Source organism: Protomyctophum parallelum (assembly GCF_964188405.1).
Source record: "Protomyctophum parallelum genome assembly, chromosome: 11".
In the NCBI taxonomy this organism is placed as follows: Eukaryota; Metazoa; Chordata; class Actinopteri; order Myctophiformes; family Myctophidae; genus Protomyctophum; species Protomyctophum parallelum.
Window position 1 is genome coordinate 37,333,772 of NC_139707.1, and position 21,920 is coordinate 37,355,691.

Consider the following 21,920-nt stretch of genomic DNA (forward strand, 5'->3'; position numbering starts at 1 on the left):
AGATCCCCGTGACCTATCAAAAAGTGCCCTGTTGTAATTAAGTGGGTATTTGAGATTGAGACAATGGTGTCTTTTAAACAAGTGGAACGTTCTCACACTTCTTTGCCACAAAATCTTTTCCAACATTCGCTCCAACTGCTTCCTCCAGTCCTTGCAGATAATGGAGTATGGTGTGTGTGTGTGTGTGTGTGTGTGTGTGTGTGTGTGTGTGTGTGTGTGTGTGTGTGTGTGTGTGTGTGTGTGTGTGTGTGTGTGTGTGTGTGTGTGCACGCTCCCGCTCCGGGGCAGCGTTTGAACCGCTATATTTGCCATAATATACTGTAGCTAAAAAGTTTGAGGAAATTGAGCCTGTCTTGTGTGGGGACATAACAAACAGGAGCAGACAATGCCCTGGGGTATTCCCTGTACAGTATGAGAGGATGTAATTGCCTCATAATAGCGGTTATTAACCCATTTTGACCTGAGATCAGATTCTAAAAATGTCTTCTACATCCTGACAGTTTTCTGAAAAAGCTATGTTTCTATGTCAGTGGTTCTTTGATTAAAAAAAAAATAGCAGACCTACAAGCTGTAGCGCGCCACTCGGTGGCGCGCTATGAGCCTGTAGATCTGCTATTTTTCAATAGCTAAAGCATAACATAATGCTAACACCAAAGGGGGTTCCCACCCAAAATGGCTTAATGTCACCATGGGATTGTAGACACGCACACACACACACATACACACACGCACTCACACACATGTGCAGCTGGGTTCTGTTTGGACACACATGTGCTTTGGAACCCAGACGTGTCATTCCTGCAAAGTGAGGCAATATCACAGGTGTCAGACCAAAGGAACTCCTCCGGGGGAAGGCTGGAGGGCCGAGGCTGTGCCGATCTCAGTCTGAACGCGATTCCCCCGGAGTGTTGATCTTTAACACGTAAAAAGTGCAGTATAATAATAATTAGCGCTATATTAACGTGCTCTTTTTTTCCTCATCGTTCTCTCTCCCTGTGAATGCCGTCATCGGTTCTCCAGCATGTGCGTGTGTGCGCGTGTGTGCGTGTGTGTGTGTGTGTTCACACACACGAACCCTAGACTAAGTCAAAATGATCACATAGTCTAAACATGTTAATTCTAATGTAAACTATAGCCTAACAGCGACCAGAGCACACTCTGAGAAGGTGTGTTTAAACAAGGACAGACATATTTCAATGACAAACACAGTAAAGTGACAACAACAAATAACTGGTGTTTGTCTCGTTGTCACTAGTCACTTCATCCTTCTCTTTCCTTGGAAAAGGAAACTTAGGAAAGGAAGGGAGGGGGTGAGTCATGGGGGCCTGTTATTGCACCAGCTGAGAACATTGTTGCAAAGTGTCTGTGTTGTGTTGTGTTGTGTTGCGTGCGTTGAGAGATGGGAAATAGTTCGTCTCTGGGATAGACATGACTCATGTAAACCTTTTTTAAAGATTTCTTTTTGGCCTTTTGCCTTTATCGATAGATCAATAGTGAAGAATGACAAGAAAGAGGGAGAGAGAGAGAGACGGGTCGTCATGAATGGGACTCGAACGTGCGACATGCCGTCAGTCCAAACGCCTATATGTGGCATCGTGTGCTTGGCCACTTGGCCAGCCCTCATGTAAACTCTTCTCCAAACATTCACCTGTCTATATTAGATATTTCATAATTATAATAATATTAGATATTTCATCATTTGAGGCCCGGTCGGCCCTCTCGAAACCTATTCCATCACTTCAGGATCTCTCCAATAGAGGGTATGCGCATTTTGCATGTAGTGAGTGGATAACTCTTCATGTGACCACCGCGCTCTGACTTAAGGTGCATTACCCGTTCAAATCAATTCATATGAATAACGGTAATGGGTCGCACACACCAAGACTGCATTTCAGTAATTTATTCTTGCATTCTGCATTGCATGCAGGAGACAAACGTTTCGGCTATCCAGCCTTCATCAGTGTGGACACTGATGAAGGCTGGATAGCCGAAACGTGTGTGCGACCCTTTACCGTTGCATATAGTGAGTGGCAAATCACGGGTGGCAAAAAGTGAGTTTGACGTCGTTTAATGTTGTTTAATGCAATCAGATAGGACTTTTCTGTTTGGATGTATGTGCTGTCAAGGCCAGAAAATAGGCGTATAGGCGTTCCCGCATAACGTTCCGGGTATGATGATGTCACGTGCAGACCCTCCATCCCCACGTGGTCATGGAGGATGTATCGGAGCCAGTGACGACGGCTTTTCCAAGTAGACGGATAAGAGAGGAGACGCTATGACTCCTCCGAATGCAGCCAGAGAGATCTAAACACTCCCCTCGATATCTAAACATCATCTAGACGTTTATTTACTCTGCGAGTTCTCCTCGGGGCATTCAGTCGAGAACACCTCCTCCTCCTCCTCCTCCCCAGCCTCATCTCTCTCTCCCTCCTCCAGCTTGCTGACCCTTTCCGAAACCTCTAGTCCTGCTCCAGGCGGAGACCCCTAAGGATGTTGATTTTTTGGGAAGCGTGTACAAGAGAAACATGAGAACTTGTTCAGGCCTGGTTCCTACTAGTGTAGTTTGTATAGTCAAAGAAAGAGTTTATGTTTTTGAGTTTATGTTTTTGTTGAAAACTCATGTTCTAGCATCCCTCTCTTTGTTTCCTACCCTGAATTCCTTCCTTAAGCTTTCCTCCTTTCCACTTGTCTGCATATGTTCCTGTCTGTACTATTCATTAATAATGGCCATTATGCTTGTGTCATCATTATGGCGATGTGTTGAATAGCCATATAGCTTAATACATTACATGTGCGCACCAATGTTCACCAAATGTGCACTTTATGTGCATAAAACTACCTCCAGGGTTAGGTTGGCGTCGCAAGTCTATGGCAGCATTTGGGGTCCAGGGAACCCAAGGGGTCCTTGAGGGAGTTCCAGGGGGTCCCCATGGGGCTAAATGATAGTTAAGAACCAAATTAACATTGATTTTACAATATAAATTGGGGTCCCAGAGACAGAAATGACGTTAAAATGGGCATCCGTAGCTTAATGCATGTCAAACTGGGGGTCCTTGACATGAAAACAGTCGAAAGTGACTGCTAGAGCCGTACAAATAGCGGTCCGCAGGTTAATAGATGTCAATTTGGGGGTCCGTTGACACAAAAAAGTTTGAGAACCACTGCTCTAACTTATACCATCTTCACCAACGGCAGCATCATTTCATAATGTGAGTGTCAGTATGATGGCTGTGGGCCACATTAAACACTTTGACTACTATTCACGAGTTGCCCGAGTTAATAAATTGTAGAACACTTGCGCTGCGATTTGCGAGTTGCCTGAGTTATGTTTTCATTGTTTAATCCACATTTTTAATCAGTTTTAAGTCAGCAATCCACCAGACAGAATGGGATAAGAGGCGCGTTTTGATGACGTCATCGCAAAAAGGTCTGTAGCGCCGGTCGTGCAAAGGGTTCTGGGAAATTGAGTCCCTGTTGTTTACAATGGGAAAAGCTGCCTAGCAGCACACAGCCGCCCCGTCCGGGCTGTTGTTGTGGTCGGCACATTGGAATACTTTTCAACAAGCGATTACACCGTTTTAAATGACAAGCAACTCAGCGGTCGGTGCCGTGGCTGTTCAAAGGTATAACTCTATACTTAGGCAGTCTGGGCTATTAGACCGCCTGTTAAGACTCTGAGGATGTGAGCTTCTGTCCACACTGTCGTCATATGCTGGTGACATCAGAGGATGCCGTTCATGCTTTACACGGTATCAGTCTTTCCTCCCGACATCTTCCACCATCCTGTTTAGATTCCTGTGTTATTTCTGAGACGATATACTGCGTGTGCAGCAGCAAGGGGGATATATATTAACAGGCTGAAACTAAACAATATTAACAGTGTAGGTTGTGACAGCATCCAGATCTGCAAAGTAAATATAGGCGGAAATAAATAACCCGTAAGCATGGCAACGAGGAAAGTTGTTATGGGGGGGGATACAGTATCCTTGGGTGCATTAAACGGCTATGGTAAAGATTATTACATTTATGTTCTGTTTTCTCTCCCATGGATGTATAGCCAACATAATAAATCTCAGTTTTAGAGTAACCGTTAAATATGCCATGTTTATTTAATCATATCTCTTAATATTAATATTTATTATCACAAACGCCCGCCTGTCAGTGTTCTTTTTTTTACCAGCTGCTGTGTAAACACAGCTGGTCTAGTATGTTCTGATTGGCTTTCATGCCCACTCGACCTATCTTTCTCATTGGCTGCTGTATTGACTAATGACTACCTACCGTATCGTCCTGATTGGCTGCCTCGTCTCTCTAGGCAACCTGACACTTTTTTTACTCTAGCCGACCTCTCAGCCAATGGGATAGAATTGCAGCCAGCAACAACCCACTAGTGTGCGCGTGTGTGTGTGTGTGTGTGTGTGTGTGTGTGTGTGTGTGTGTGTGTGTGTGTGTGTGTGTGTTTTACCGTTTTACCTAAACTGCTTTTATCCTTGATATGAAATTACGGACGGCAGACAGAAGGAGAGAGAGAGACAGAGACAGAGACAGAGACAGACAGACAGACAGAGCTTCCGGACATTTGTTTATTGTTTTTAATTTTTATTCGTCTCTGGGGTCAGTAGTTGGTTCACTGGTCGATGTTTTCCCATCCTGCTCTTAGTATGTCATTCCATAGCACCCCGTCCTCCCAGAGGAGATATTGGGCCCAGGATAAGATTTATACATCAGGACAGGGACATTTGTAATGGGTCTGGATTGCAAACGAACACCCACACATGTAGAGTGGTACGGGTAGTTGGTTTTAGTCATTTTCAGTTAACCCATTTTGGTGTTTTAAGCATTATGTTATACTTTAGCTATTGAAAAATACCAGATCTACAAGCTCGTAGCTTGGCACCGAGAGACCGAGTGCCATGCTACGAGCTTGTAGATCTGCTATTTTTTTTTAATTGTGAAAATGTGGCGCAAATCTTTGAATATATATTCTTTCAGAGCGAACGTTTTAAATCAAATCTTGGGGGTCCCTGGAACAACATATTTTCAGATAGGGGTCGGCGGCCAAATACATATATTTTTGGGGGTCCTTGACATGAAAATGTTTGAGAACAACTGACATAGAAACATATAGGGTTTTTCAGAAAACTGTCAGGATTTAGAAGACATTTGTAGAATATTTTCTCAGGTCAAAATAGTTTAAACGTTTTCTACAGAAGCCATCACTGAATGAAAATAAAAAGGCCTGAATTCAGAGTTCATTCTTCCGTGATTATGACTCTATATCTCAGTAAGTTGAGCTTTAATTTTGTGAGGAATAAACCAGGAGTTAGAAAGGATTATTGCAACGGTAGGTACAGTACAGCTTTTGGGCAAATATGAGCCTCTAGAAAATTGAATGAGAGTAAACGAGAAAGAGAGAAAGAAAGAAAGAAAGAAAGAAAGAAAGAAAGAAAGAAAGAAAGAAAGAAAGAAAGAAAGTACACTTGGAGGACAGACCGACAAAAGCTGCTTCCCACCTGTGCTTCGATCTGGATCTCATTATGGAGTTGTTAAGTTATGCTCCTGCACCTTTAGAGCAATTTTAAGTACCTTTTTCTGTTTAGTGTTTCAGTTCAAGTCGCTGTTGTGACCATGCCTGTCACCTACAACAGAAAAATGCGACCAAAATGGTCCTCAACTTCCCTCACAGGTCTACAGCTGTGACTCTGGCTTACTTTATACATACAATGTTTTATATTTGTGATTTAAATAATGCCATTGTTGTGGGATATTTGGTTCTGGTTACTAAGACATGGCTTATTTAGGAGAGGAGAAGAGTAATTATCCTGTCAGCATCTAGTCATCGCACACCTTCGCTCAATTGCATTTGCTAGCGGGTTCTTCGTGTGGTCATGCATATCTGTGTGCGTCCCAGCTGCCCAGCTGCACGCGCCTTTGCCACACTGATGAGGTGAGTCGAGATGGGATAAAACCCAGACACCAGATCTAACACAGAGAGAGGGAGGCGTTTTTATTGCACTTTTACAATCCCTCTCACGTTTTATAATCCCTTCTGCTCTCCTCCTATTCGGTTCCCTTTTCCTCTCCTCTCCTGTGTTAATAAACTGCGACTATAAAACTATATGTGTTATAAAACTGCGACGTTTTATAATACCGGGTTTCACACAGGAAACACTGTATTGACCTGGGATACACAGGCTGTTGGGCCCATTTACAGCACACCTTAATCACAAGGTCGCAAGGTCACACAGTGCTAGGGGCTGCTAGCAGATCTCTCTTTTAGAACCCTAATTACTGTAGACCGTCTACGGTATGGGCGTAAAACCATTCAATTGGTACTCAAAACAACGGCAGTGCTGGGTGTAAAAATGCTGCCCCTTAGCAATGTCCAGTGGTGGAAAGTAACTAAGTGCTTTTACTTAAGTACTGTACTTAAGTACAATTTTGAGGTATTTGTACTTTACTTGAGTATTTACAATTTCCAGTACTTTGACTTCTACTCCACTACATCTCAGAGCCAAAATTTGTACTTTTACTCCACTACAATTATTAGAAAACTTTAGTTACTAGTTACTTTGGCGATTTTGATTAGAAAACAACATACATTAACCACTTCAACGCTATACATTTTGGCAATTTGAAAATAGCCGATCTGCTATTTTCAATAGATTTTGTACACATTTTGAACACATACTTTTTCCACCACTGCTTTTAGAACCCTATTTAGACTACTCTATACTCTACGGCAGGGGTACTCAACTGGCGGACCGCGGTCCACGACCGGACCGCAGACCACCTCTCTTTTTTTTTTTTTTTAAGTTAATAATATAAATAACATCAGATGGTACATTTCTCATGTGAAATTGCTGCAAAGGCCCCCAAAATGTCCCCCAAGGGCCCCCAAAATTACGCGCGCGCAGTGTGGCCTGCCAGGGCGTATAACTCCCGGCCTGATTTGGAGTTCTACTCCGGGCCTGCACTCTGCACCCCATTATTGGTTGGGTGGAAGGGGATCTGATTTGTATAAGCTTGGCTTGACCATACTAAACGGGCATAGAGCCCCGCTCTCCGATGGACGCCGCGCATGGGACCGGACCTCGGTCTTATTTAAAAAAATATTTGTGGACCTTCATCATTTCTATAGTTGAGGACCCCTGCTCTACGGTATATGGGTGTGTGTAAAACCATTTAATTGGTATCAAAACAACGGCAGTGCTGGGTGTAAAAGTCCTGTCCCTTAAGCAATTGCAATGTCTTGCACCGGGTAGAAGCCTGCCTGGAGACACATTGAGTTTACTTATGGCCACCTGTCCATCTGTCTGCCCCTCCCTCTCATTTAGTCTGTTGTTTCAAGATTATAGCAACTCCCCCCCCCCCTCCACCTCTGGAACTGTAGGAGAGCGACCTTTAGACGTACAGTACAGTAGGCTGTTGTGAGGGACTCATGGCTTTCGTTTTGACCCTGGAGTCCATGAAACCCACTCAGAATTAATCAAATATGCATGATGATAAGCGTGATCATTAGTCTGAAAATATATAGCTCTCTTCGGAGATCCAGACAGATAATTCTGACAGCAGTGATTAGTCTGTGGGGAATGTTTCACTGCCTTGGGTTTTAACCCATTCTGGGCGGGAACCACTTTCGGTGTTTTAACGGCATTATGTTATACTTTAGCTATTGAAAAATAACAGATCTACGAGCTCGTAGCGCGAGTGCCACGCTACGAGCTTGTAGATCTACTATTTTTGAAAAATCTTGAAAATGTGTCGCAAATCTTTGAATATATACAGTATTCTTTCAGAGCGAATGTTTTTAACTCAGATCGTTGCTTCTGGGCGGGGAGGGTCCCTGGAACAACATATTTTCAGATGGGGGTCCGCAGCCAAATACAGATAATTCTGGGGGTCCTTGACATGAAAAAGGTTGAGCACCGCTGACATAGAAACATAGGTTTTTCAGAAAACAGTTTTCTTTTATATTTAGAAGACATAGAACAGAATGGTCATGTCTGGTTTCCTTATAGTTTCTTATGTTTGCGTACATTGAAAGTACATGCCTGTTCATGTACATGTATGTACGCAATGTACAGTAAAAACCATGACTCTTTTTTATCATTTTTCAATTGAACTCCGAGGGTGTAAAATGAAGTTAAATGAACACGGGATGATTTTGCAGTGTACAGAGTTGTGGAATGTGGAGCATTGTTGACCGCACAGGCGTGGTGATCCATGCTTCCTGTGTTGCCATAGCAACTCTGGTGACACCCCTGTCAACAACTCCCCTTTTGAGAGATGATTTCCACTTAGCAATGATGACACTGCATGTATAATGCAATATTGCACACAAAAGTATTTTCAAGCCTTATTACTTTATTTGCTACTTACTTTAGTTACTTATAGACAACTATTGATCAAAAATGTTCAATTGCACTACAGTATATTAGGCACATTTTAAAACTAATAACAAATATATTTTTTGTAAAAACTAAAAAAGAACTTGCCTGTTGAAATTGCTATTTTGGCAAGAGCCACACATCGGTTTATAGGCCCACATAGATGAAAACTGTGCCAATGTCTGCTTCACTGCACTGCATACTGTACGTAGATGTGTGTACAGCATGTGTGGGTGGGGCAGCGGTCTATCTATCTATCTATATATCCCTGTCAATTTTGTATATTTTTCCTTAAATTGTAATAATTGAGCCACCGTAAATCATTGTAATGCTAAACTGCTGTTTGTGTGTATAGTCACTTTCTGAGTGGTGCAAGTACTCCTATAGACAGCTACTGTATGTGTGTGACTGGCTGGGTCTGTCCCTGGCCGTGTCCGAGCACAAAAATAGCGTTATAGCGTTTGTTCACCACCAAGTGTCACAGACAGGCCAGGGAGGAGGGCTAGTACAGTACAGTACAGTACAGTACAGTACAGTACAGCACCACTCACTTCAGATGGGTCTGATTTTTCTGCTTCCACCAGAGGGAGCTGGCCCGACTATATATGCATACCTCTAGGTTGCCTGTTTTCTCTTCAGTCCAGCATGGCTATGTTAGGAAAAATGAAAATAGAAATGAAAGCTAGAAGTGATTGCACAGGCCATATACAGTATGGCCGTGTTGTACATTTAGGGTGGTGGGAGGGAACGGTATGGAGAGAGGATAGATGCAACCACGCTGGAGAGATTAAACCACGGAGGGACCTATACTGACCTCCAATCAGAAGTTACTCAGTTCAAGTCTACCTATGCTGCCTTTCCCTCGGGGTGCCTTTCTTTCTTCCACTCGTTTCCTCGTTATTAGATTTGACTGCTACTGATTTGACGGCTGGTCGTAGCCCATTATGGAGCTCACGGGAGAAGAGGTTAAAAGGGGATGACGTATGTGAGCCTCTTCTCGGAGAGGGAATGATGAAAAACAACAACGAACGAACGCAGGTAGTTACCTAAAAAAAGACACAGCTAATGTCCAGTGAATGCTGGACCTTGAAGCCAACCCTGCAGAAGTCTCTCGATGGGTGCTACAGCAGAATGTTGCGTGCAGTACTCAACATCAATAAGAGCACACATGTTACCAACACAAATCTGTATGATGTAATGCCAAGGGTGAGCCAGAAAATAGCAGCCAGGAGAATGAGACTAGCAGGACACTGCCAAAGACACCAAGCCAGCAAACTGGTGCTGTGGGAACCAACACACGGGCACCGGTCACGAGGACGTCCCACGCTAACATACGTGGATGTACTCAAGAACGACGCAGGAGCGCAAAGCACCAACGGACTGGCCAGATGTATGGAGAACCGGGATGACTGGAAACGACGATGGAGGGCTCGTCTGAGGACGACCTAGAGAGCTAGGGCAGCACAGTTATCTTTTATTACGCTGCATATAGTCTGCTAAAGTCATGAACAGCCTTCAAAGACAGAATGAGTTGAACTTGCATGCACACATGTGATGCCCGGTTGCCTGCGCGTGCGTGCACACGCGTGCGTACACACACACACACACACACACACACACACACACACACACACACACACACACACACACACACACACACACACACACACACACACACACACACACACACACACACACACACACACACACACACACGTCCAATAGTCCTGTATATGATCCAAACACCAGGAAGATGTTTGAAGAGCGGGCATTCCTCCGATCTATTTTATAGGTTCTCTGTTTATGCAGGTGTTGAATTCTAGGAGGTTGTGTCAAAATGTATTCTCACTCTCCTATAGTTCCTTCTCCATGTCTTTACGTCTCTGTCCCGGAACACCTTTTAGCTGTGCTGGCCGGCAGGCACTTCATCTGTTTTTTTGTACAGCGCTTGTGTGATTGTGTGTGTGCGCCGTGCACGCTCGCTCACACACAAACGGGTGTCTGAAGATACTATTGTAACTCAACAAGGCATTTCTTGGCTTTGGTTTATGATGCCACGGTTGATTTAGACACCTTTAGCAGATGCAAAGTGTAGATAAGAGGGGCCATTTGTAACGCCTCCCTTGACTATCTCCAACACCATTTCGTGCCTGTAATCTCTCCACCTTTTCACCTTCGATCTCGATCTCTGGTGGGCGTCAACTTTTCAAAACGTTTAGCTTTCTCAACAAGCTGTGGTGGGCTGATACGTTGAGACACAACTTAATGGGCCCATTCTCTGGGCTTGTAAAGACAGAGAGAGGGAGAGAGAGAGAGAGAGGGGGGGGGAGGGAGCATGCAGACAGAAAGACAAAAAGAGGATAAATGGAGATAAGACGCAAAAAAAAAGCGAGGTGAGAAGTCCCGAGGGGTTTTGTGGGAAGCCTTGGGCTGGTGGAAGAGGAAGCGTGGGGTGGAAGTGCTGTGGGGAAGATAAGAGCGGGGGAGTGACAATGCATGGTAGGAAGTGAGGATGTGGAAGAGTAGCAATTATAAGTGTAGAAGAAGTGACGGTGTGTGGGTGGGGGAGTCCTGACCTGAAGGGAGGTTTCCATTTTGGAGAGAGAGAGGAGGCCTAGTGTGTTGGGGGGAGGATGGGAGTCGCTTCGCCCAGAGAGACAGAGGGGACATGCTCTGCTATTTAAATAGAGAAGCACAAACTGCTCTGTTCTGTGTAGGTAGGCATGATCCTCTTGATACAGATTGTAACCTCCGCGGGCGGCAAAACTGCAGCTGGCAGCGGTTCAACTGCGCACCTCCGCGTGGCGTGCACGGCACGCCCGCACGCACACACACACACAAACAACTGGCGCTTAGAAACATCTCGGCCCCGTTATCGGCCCTCGCATGAGGAATGGTCTCTATCAGTCCACTGTTCTAGCCACGCAGAAAGATACAGCGCAGTCGCACCACATACCAATGCAGCGCTCCAGACGGCAATCTCTCATGCATTTACAGGCTTGGACAGAGACACGCATACACACACGCGCACACACACACACACGCATACGAGAATTCCCATATACTATAGTCCATCTCTCTCACACAGTATATCTTCCTGAATTATAGCAATTTTCATTTTAACAGGATCATTTATCACTGAGAAATTAGGCTTAAATTTGATTCATGTAACGTCGCCGAGGTTAATGACAAACAAACAACACAAGCTGATGCATGTCATCTCTAAAGGGTGAAGGAGAACGGCCCCATCTCATGGGGCCGTTCTCCTGGGACTATGGAGAAGGGCTGGTCGCTTTGTGTATACGGTTCAGATTCAGTGGTATATATCATTGGTTCTTTCCCAGAACAGCTTTATACTTGGGCCGTCATGACAGAGCCGTATACGTTGTCTGTCTGTTGTCTGTTCTTCGTTGAACAGCTGCAGGCTTAAGGTTGAAACGGAGACAAAACACATACTGCTCCAGAAAGCCACCCAGACAAAGCCCTGCCTACCGCGCACGCACGCACACATGCACACACACGCACGCACAGAGTGTCAGGTGAGTGCATTTCTATTTTCCGCATCATCTGCATCCTGCATCTGACAGTGATTTGTCAGTGGGCTTGTTTGAATTGTTGCCTGACATTTGTTTAGAGGCTCTCAGTGGTTTTATTAATTCCTCCGCATCACCCCAGGACCTCCTTTGGCTCCGGTTTCATATCGCCTGCATGGCCCCGGGCCGGGACAACTCTGTCTGGGGACACAAACATGACTGTGTTTGTTGGTTCTCACAGTAATGCTGTCACTGTGCAGACCCCCCCAAACCCCCCCCGGGGGGGGGGGGGGGGGGGGTCACCATGGGCTGACAGACACCCCGCGAGCTCCCAAACCACGCAAGCGTTTCCCATGCTATCGTTGAACTCACGTGTTTCTTGACCCTCCATCTTTTCAAGCACCCCCTTCCTTCAAGCACCCCCTCCTTCCCCTAGCTTCTCCGACTATATTCTCTCTCCATTCCTTCACCCTTGAGTTTGCAGCTTCTCCATCTCCTCTAATCACTGGCACCCTATAGGGTCCCTTTCCAGAGCAAATGGCAGATCTACAAGCTCTTAACGCTTCACCATGCGATGCGTTGTGAGCTTGTAGAACAGCTATTTTTTGTCGAAGAGATCTGGTATAGAGGGAAATACTATCGAACCTAATATAGAGCCTTGTGGTCAACTAAGTATATGCCTTTCCGAACGCCACCAGGAGGCCCATTTATGTGCAACACTCTTTTTTTTATATATTAGTCCTTCAGATTTTACCTGTGGCCCAGAGGGGCACTTCTTCTAGTTTTTACTATGTTGAAAAACATTTTTGAATTGTTAAAATAGCCAATAGTCAATGTAGATTGGCTATTCTAACTATTAAAAAAAATCTTTTTGCCAAGTGACAACACAGATTCACGGAACACAGCGAATCCAGGTGACCTTTCTCTGCCGATCCCTACTGGACTGGTTGGTCTTGGAGACAGCCTGGGCACACTTGAACTTCCATGCGCAGCCAAAGGAAGCTGTCTTTTGTGTCATTTCCGGGTTTTTAGACAGCTGGTGGATGGAAATGAAGCTCCACCTACGTGGCAAAATGCCGCTGGGGCAAGCTTTTCCAGGAATCTGGCCTTCGCGGCAATCTGCCGCGTGGGTGGAGCTTAATTTCCATCCACCAGCTGTCTAAAAACCCGGAAATTACGCAAAAGACAGCTTCTTCTGTCCGCGCATGGAATCTTAGGTGTGCCCAGGCCGAGATGGTGACAACAAGTACATGGAGGCAGCTGCTTCTTTTCAGCTGATATGAGTTTTACCAGAAACGCTTGTGGAGGAACACGCTTTCCCTCCCAGTTCCGCTCCTTGCTCAACAGTCCAATGTGTAGGAGTTACTAGTGCAGTGATAGAGAATGCATGCGCTCCCCTGCCGGCTTCCTGCCCACTAAACCCATTTAGGCCTGATGTCGAAATTTAAAAAATGTCTTAAAAAAATCCTGACATTTTTCTGAAAAACCTTATGTTTCTGCTCAATATTTCATGTCAAGGACCCCAAAAATTATATGTAATATGCCTCCGCCCCCCCCCATCTGTAAATATGTTGTTCTCAGGGACCTCCCCAGAAGCAAAGATTTGAGTTAAAATGTTGACTAAGTAATAATAAGATTTGAGTCACATTTTCACGATTTTTCTAAAATAGCATGAGCTTGTAGATCTGCTATTTTTAAATAGCTAAAGCATAACATAATGCTTACAACACCAAAAAGGGTTCCTGCTTAAAATGGGTTAACATGGCCAGTTGTGTTTGTTGGGAGAACGATAGCTCGGGCCAATTAGAACCAAACCCCTGTCTCCACCCCTACCTTTTCATTTGGTATCCTTTAAGTGTCCACGACCCTTCAATTGGACCTCTGCAATGTTTTGAATCCGGTGAGATATTTTATTTATCTAATTGTGTGCCTGGGTGTGTGTGCATGCAGCCTCAGCGCCTGCCTATTTGACTGCATGCATGGCTGCATGTTGAGGCGTACTTATAAACACAAGCAGCGCTGGAGGGGGTTGTTGTAGGCCTAGTTGTAGCAGCACCGTGACTCTGAAGACCAAAGAGAAACCGCTTCACCCAAAGAGGAAATGACGGGCTGCCTCGTCTTGAAATTAACAGTTTGACTGTTTTTTACGATTAACCCGCATTTTAATCAACCCCCCTTCACTGCCGAGATTGTTGTATTACCTTTAGAGCACACGCTGAATTATTTGGGCTTTTAATCCGCGAAAATCGAGCGAAAATAGCTCCCCCCGTTTGTTATGAACGATCGAACCACCCGCCATCTTGCTACACCGAGAAGAGGCAGCACAGGACCCGCCTCCATGAGGCGTTGAACCCAATGCGTTTGCATTGGCCTCAATTTCCCAGAAGCCCTAGCAGCTCACAGCATGTGACGATTTCCGGTTCATTGTCAACACGAAATGCACCTCCTCTCTTCCTAAGCGGCGAAAAAGAATTTTCTTTTTTTTGTTTACATTACGGCGGATTAAACACATAAAACAAAAGTCGCGTAAGTCTTTTATGGCAGCGACATTAACCTGGAGTAATCCATTCCCGGCACGGAAACTGTTAACAAACATCTGACATCAACATGCAGTCGTAGGAACCGAGCTACCCATATAATGACGGTGGTGCCGCTGCCGCAAGCCCCTTGTGAGTCAGCTAGCTGTGTGTGTGTGTGTGTGTGTGTGTGTGTGTGTGTGTGTGTGTGTGTGTGTGTGTGTGTGTGTGTGTGTGTGTGTGTGTGTGTGTTTGAGATAGAGAGAGAGAGAGAGAGAGCGTGTGAATAATAGCCATTCCAAAATGGACACATTTTCAATATTAGCAGATGACCTTTTCAAAAAGGTCATCTTTTAAAAAAGGTCATCCCCTAAAACATTTAAAATATTTTATTTTTGGTTTGTCCGACTCCTAAGATATGTGATACTACGGCCTAATTTCAAGCACTTATTACTATATTCGAGTATTTTTACATAGATTTTGCAATCTTTTGGTCCAACAAGGTTTGGCCTTATGCAGTACATCAAAATGTGGCAGTTTTCTGAATGTTTGCCTAATTTTAGACTATAGTCTTGTAGTCTGTTACAGTGTAACATTGTAACAGACTACAAGACTAGTCTAAAATGAAGGAATGTTAAACAACAATTTAGACGTAGAGCAGAAATTGTGGACACAGATGGATTTTACTGTGTGGCCCCGGAGCCATGTTAAGTTAAGTGGCCCTGGTGTAGAGGGAAAAAAGGACTGTACCAAGTGTAGAGCCCTGGGCACTCCAATCAACTAAGTATATGCAGGTTTAAAGGCTCAACTCATGAGAGTTCTGACCCCATGGGTCTGTCTGTTCTCTCTCTCTCTCAACACATTGAGCGTCACAACTAACACGTTATATTTAGCTTGCAGATCTGCAGTCTCAAAAGGGCCAGCAATAAGGTCCTCCATGATGAATGACCCTTTGGAGTTGTTTTTTGTTGTTTCCTTTAAACTTTCATCTTACAGTACACTGTGTGCGTGTGCGTGCGTGCGTAAGAGAGAGAGAGAGACCTAGAGGGTCTGGAGGTGCGTGTGAGATAAAGAGGGTCTATCTCCCTCCAGAATCAAGAGTTTATTGCATGAGAGCACCCACTCTGGCTATCACAGGTCCACACAGATATTCCACCATGCAGGTTTTTTAAAGTCTTCCCAGGCACATTTTCCACTGTGTGACTGTGGATATGGGAACATATTCTCTCTAATTAGAAATATTTCTGCTCCTCAGAAACCCCAACCCTCCCCTTTCTAAGTGGAAAGATATTTTGAGGTGGGAATGTTTAAAAAGAAAAAGACGTTTCACATTAAAGTCCCGAGAGTCAATTTAACTCTAGGTTTTGTCAAGTGTGTTGTTGTTAGCCATCATGCCTGGCTTGCCTGCAGCCTTTTGGACAGGCATACATGTATGTGTCACTACATAACCACTGGGTGGAAGTAGAGAGCAAAGAGTGACATGAATCAAGACTTTACCTCCCAAAACAAGATAAATGTCTCCCCCTACTGGCTGAAACATGATCAAAACAATCAAAACCAAACTATCATTAAAGAGTAAAGAGCACATGTTTAAAAGAATGGTTACATACTGGACATGTTTACCAAACAATGTTCAATAAAAAATATTTTAAATAATCCAAAGCGCAGGACCAGATATTCCTCGGGTACTTTGTTGTTTATCTTCAATAATGTTTTGTGGGCGCCAACAGTCATTAAGACATGCAAATCCCTCGACTCCTTCAAAACATGTAAAACCTGAATCTCCCCCACCCAATCCTTTTCCCCCTCACTGTATATGTTTCTTTCCCTCTTTTTACCTCCTCTATGATGATTTCCTGTTTTTGGCTATATAGAAGTGTATATTTGTACGTCTCTAAATGTTTTGATGAATTGAAAACAGTATAGACCCTCTTGTAAACAAGTGTAATGCTTTATGGTGTCGTCCACTCACAGTTAACAGTTTTTGTATTGAGTTGTACTTGAAATGTATTGTAATTCTGCAAACTGTTAATAAAACATCAATCAATCAGCTTCGAGAGCGGTGTGTGGATACTTTCTGAACAGGAGGCAACAACAGACCTTTTGGTAGTTTGTAGTGTTTAATGTTGCCGTCTTGTTGTGATGCTTTTATGTATAGTAAATTATACTCTCAACCTCCTATATTGTTGTTTTTCTTCTCTTCGGCTATCGTCTTCCTAATCCACTCGTTCCCAAAGTGGGGTCCGGGGACCCCCAGGGGTGCCTGAGGGAGTTCCAGGGGGTCCCCAGCTAAATGATAGTTTGGGAACCAAATGGACCATTATGGGTCTGTAACCCAGAGAGTGTACAAATGGAACCAAATGGACCCGTTCCATTTGTACACTCTCAGAGTTAAAATAACATTGATTTTACAATATAAATTGGGGGTCCCAGAGATAGAAATGCCATTAAATGGGGGGTCCATAGACTAATGCATGTCAAACTGGGGGTCCTAATTAAAACGGGTTGAGAATCACTGCTAGAGCCGTAAAAATCTTCTCTTAAAGAAAATTGTACTTGAATGGGAGCCACCCAGTTAGATAATAGATGCTTGACTAAGTTGACTGTACTTGACCGTGTCTTATCTTTCTCTTCTGAACTATAGGGTCAACCAGGGCCTCTTGGACCTCAGGGGCACAACGGGCCCCCAGGGAGACCCGGGGAGGCTGGCATCCACGGACCGACAGGAGAGAAAGGCGACCGCGGCCGGACAGGAATCATAGGTCCCAAAGGAGGAGTGGTGAGAAATGATGAGCATCCGTTGTTTTCAATAGAGGGTATAGCACATGCATAAAGCGAATGGCAGATCGAGTGGCAAAGTGAGTGACAAAGTGAATTTAATGTTGTTTAAAGTCATTTAATGCAAACAAAAAGGACTTTTCTGTTTGCATGTATGGGCTGTTAAGGCCAGAAAGTATAGTTTTGCCACGTTCCCGCGTAACTTCCGGGTATGATGTCACGTGCATACACTCTATATATACAGTAATAGCTCCACCTTTGTCAGAGTGTTAATTTAACTTTGAGTGTACAAATGTAATCAAACTGACATTCGTTATTTATCATTACAAATAAATAAACACATTTTGACTGTGTATGGATGGACACTTCTTGCTTTGCTTGATGTATCGTTCCTGTCTCACTACAGGGAATGACAGGTGTTCCTGGTTTCGGCGGATTGGACGGTATCCCTGTAAGTCTGTCCATCCGGCGAACTGACAATAAACAAGTGACGTGTGATGTGATGTGATGTGTGATGAATGTGTGCGTGCGTGCGTGTTGTTTTTGTCGATTAAAACTACGACGATTTGTTTTGTCGACTACCTTTTTTCACTGACGAAAACTAAGCTATGATGACTAAAACGAGGACTAAATATATTGACAATTTCGTCAACAGATAAAAACTAGTCTAAAATGTTAAGAAGGGACATGTGGACAAGAGATCCAGTATAAGTAATTTCACACTGAAAATAGCCGATCTACAAGCTCACAGCTTGTAGTCGACTAAATGAACTGCAGATTTAGTCGACTAAAATCTTATGACATTTAGTCGACTAAAACTAGACTAAACACTAAAAACATTCCAGGTGACTAAATTGTGACTATAAAACTAAATGAAGTTTCATTCCAAAGAGAAATTTGCTGCAAAAAACAACACTGGTGTGTGTGTGTGTGTGTGTGTGTGTGTGTGTGTGGTACAACATGGCTGAAGGTCTGCTCTGACTGTGAATGTTCTTTTACATTGTCCTCTCCAGGGCCACCCAGGACAGGCGGGGCCTCGGGGGAGGCCAGGAGCGGACGGCTGCAATGGCACACACGGAGACTCGGGGCTGGGAGGGCAACCGGGATACGACGGCTTACCTGGCAACCCTGTACGTCTGTCTGCACGACTCTCTCTCTCTCTCTCTTGTAAAAACAGGTTGGCATACATTGTGTTATTGACAAGTGACTCTAATGTTACTCTCTCTGTCTGTCTGTGTCTTTGTGTCTCTCTCTCCCTCTCTCTCAGGGCCATCCGGGCAGAAAGGGAGATAAGGGGGATTCTCTGGAGCTCAGTGTGTTCATGAAGCGTTTCAGGGTGAGGAGGAGACGCTGTTCTGAACGACCTCTGGGGGTCACACAATGACATCTGTGAATGGACTACAAAACATGGGCTGTGAATGGAGATATTGATTGATTGAATACACTTTGCAAACTGTACGGGTGCAGCTAGTCATACACTCGGGTGTAGTCATGCACTATAAAACAGTACGGGTGTCATACACTCGGGCTAAAAGGATAACAGTACGGGTGCAGTCAGTCATACACTTGGGCTAAAAGGATAACAGTACGGGTGCAGCCAGTCATACACTCGGGCTAAAAGGATAACACAATAAAGTCCTGAGGACTTGTTTCCATTGCGGTCCTATGTATTCAATTCATAATGACCTTTAAAGACCTACAATAATATATCCTATAGACATAATCAACACTAGTTAGCAATAAAACAGATATTTACAGTAAACAGTTGTGGGTAGAAGGGGATAATTTTTGGCGTTAAGTTTAGACGTTGATCAGACCAGCAGTCTTCTCTGTTCAAACTCCTCTCTCTTTCTCTCTTCTCTCCAGGGAGATCAAGGATTGCCCGGCTACCCTGGCATATATGTAAGTTCCCTCATCAAACTCATTGTGACACTCATCTTTCTTAATCCTACTAATAATGGTTAGATTACTGCTGAAATTTTGGGGGCATGGAGTCGGTAGTGCTGTCGCCTCGTCACAGCTAGAAGGTCCTGGGTTCGATTCCCGCTGGGGACGCTGTGGGCACTGGGAAACATGTTTCACGTTCCTATTTTGCATTATTATTTTTATTGTATTTCCAGGGACCACCAGGTAGCCCCGGAAGGGCAGGTAACAGAGGCATTTCAGGACCACGGGTAAGCATGTGTGCATGTTTCTATGTCTTTGAAAGTCATTTTATAACGACTTGATAAGTTGATATACTAGTTCCTCATAAACCATACTGCAAAATCTTTTCTGTCTCTTCTAACCAGGGACCCCCAGGTTTTCGCGGTCCCCCTGGGCCAAAGGTCAGTTGACAACAATGAAATGTGCATATATGTCTTTGTAGACAAACGTTTTCTAGAAGTGACTTCCATTTGAAACTGTTAATTGTCTTCCTTCAACAGGGCACCATGACTTTAGTGCTGAAGGGCGTCCAGGGAGAGTTGGTGAGTGAGTTTTCTTTTGCTTTCTTTAGATAGGGTAGCACCAGTGTTGATTTCGTCGACTAAAACTAACACGAAAAATGTCCGTCGACTACCTTTTTTCACTGATCAACTAAATGGAAACTAAATGAAAACTAAGCTATGATGACTAAAACTAAGACTAAATATATTGACAATTTCGTCAACAAATAAAAACTAGACTACAATGTTAGGAAGGGACTAGTGGACAAGATATCCAGTATAAGTAATTTTACACTTGGTTGCATGCTGAAAATAGCAGATCTACAAGCTCAGAATCGTGCGAGCTTGTAGATCTGCTATTTTCAGCAAGTGTAAAATCAGTCATTACAACGGCATCAAGGCACGCCAAAATACAATTTAGTCAACTAAAACTAGAAAAAATACATTCCTGGTGACTAAATGAAAACTATTCAAAAGACTGACTAAAACTAAAATCTAAAATTGGTGCCAAAAACAACACCGGTTAGCACACAGACTTGAAGCTACTACTATATTAGTAGTAGTAGTTTATTTCAGTCCATTTAACATAACATGAATAGAATAGATACTGCACATACAGTTGAGGCTACTTATGAGTAGAAAGGAGGAGGGACATTCAACTGATTATCACATTTTTTTTTCCATGAAATGTCAATGTTTTTGGCTATTCTGTTTGCAACCACTGACTTCCATTCAGATCAAGGGATATTATTTGTATTTTACGTTGTACACATTTTGCTCTCCTGCTGTGCTATGACTGACTGATTCTAATTGCATTTCCATCTATGGCCACAGGGTGATGCTGGAGAGCCTGGTCCACCAGGGAATTCAACATTTCCTCACACATTGCCTGTAGATTATCACCAGGTCAGTACAAGTTACAACCAGTACTATCAGGCAGTACAGGGTCACTATAATGTAGACCCTGTACATGTATGTTTTACGTCCTTATATAATAAAGATAGGCATAAATAAGCTATAAGCTTCTGCCAATTCCTTTTCGATCATGTTTAAAAAAGAAAAAAAAGTTTTGTAATTGTCTAACTGAATAGATAGAAATAAACCATTCATTCATAAATTCATAATTACATCTATCAAAGTGCTTGCTACTGTGTGGGTGAAAACTCAAGAAGACAATGTATTTTATAATGCAATGATAAAGATTAACCAACCATGCACAATATATTGACACATTTTCCTCATTTCAGGGGATAAGAGGAGAGAGGGGTCAGAAAGGAGAAAATGGAGAACTGGTAAATGGTCACACACGCACGCACACACACACACACTCACACGTGTACCAACTTAAGTAGTTCCTCCTTCTAAAAATGTATTCATCTCTCACTTCAGGCTGACAACAAGGGAGAAACTGGTGTGATGGGATTTACCGGGGCACGGGTAAGCACAAGCACATTCATTTCAACAGGCTGTGAACCTGTAAGATCTGCTGTTTTGGCTATTGTTGCCAATGTTTGCAAATGTTTTCAAATGTTTTGACGATATTTGAAATACTTTTTAATATTAACATCTTAATAAATCTGTTTGGACAGGGTCCACCTGGCCGAGATGGATCGAAGGGACCAAGGGTGAGCTTTCATTTAATTGAAAACGTTAGGTTTAATAGGTTTAACTAATAATAAATGGATCGCTCTGCAATGTCCGAATCTGAAAGATTGAATGTATTCCAATTGTATACTGTGCAAGTACTTAATCTCATTGTCTATGCATGTCTGTCTGTTCTATGTACATTTGCAGGGGGACTCTGGCGAGCAAGGGCCAAGTGGCAGAGATGGCCCAAAGGTGACCGGCACATTGCAGTGCATAGCATGACGTTGCACCATATCTGCATGATTTATTTATGATCAGTGGTGGAAAAAGTACTCAATTGTTTGACTTAAGTAAAAGTACCAATACTGCGATTTAGAACTACTTTGTTATCGGTAAAAGTACGGAATTGAAAATATACAAAAGTATCTGCATCAACATGTACAAAGTACTAAAAGTTAAAGTATTCATATTGCAGAATGTCCCATTTCACAAGTTCAAAATGTGTACAAAATCTATTGAAAATAGCCGATCTACAAGCTCACAATGCGTCGCAACAAATAAAAAGTACAAATTGTGGCTTTGAAATGTAGTGGAGTAGAAGTTCAAGTACTGGAAATTGGAAATACTCAGGTAAAGTACAAATACCTCAAAATGTACTTTTACTTAAGTACAGTACTTAAGTAAAAGTAC

General features: G+C 43.5%; 1 protein-coding gene across 1 annotated transcript in view; it reads left to right on the plus strand.

Moving 5' to 3' along the window:
• col4a2 (collagen, type IV, alpha 2) overlaps nt 1–21,920 on the plus strand; it is an 83,169-nt gene that overhangs the window by 37,935 nt on the left and 23,314 nt on the right. Inside the window, exons 5-17 of the mRNA XM_083776782.1 lie at nt 17,084–17,218; nt 17,624–17,668; nt 18,231–18,347; nt 18,485–18,553; nt 19,084–19,119; nt 19,338–19,391; nt 19,509–19,544; nt 19,644–19,685; nt 20,478–20,549; nt 20,891–20,935; nt 21,033–21,080; nt 21,233–21,268; nt 21,438–21,482. Of these exons, the coding sequence (XP_083632908.1) occupies nt 17,084–17,218; nt 17,624–17,668; nt 18,231–18,347; nt 18,485–18,553; nt 19,084–19,119; nt 19,338–19,391; nt 19,509–19,544; nt 19,644–19,685; nt 20,478–20,549; nt 20,891–20,935; nt 21,033–21,080; nt 21,233–21,268; nt 21,438–21,482 (780 nt within the window). The remainder of the gene's footprint in view (nt 1–17,083; nt 17,219–17,623; nt 17,669–18,230; nt 18,348–18,484; nt 18,554–19,083; nt 19,120–19,337; nt 19,392–19,508; nt 19,545–19,643; nt 19,686–20,477; nt 20,550–20,890; nt 20,936–21,032; nt 21,081–21,232; nt 21,269–21,437; nt 21,483–21,920) is intronic.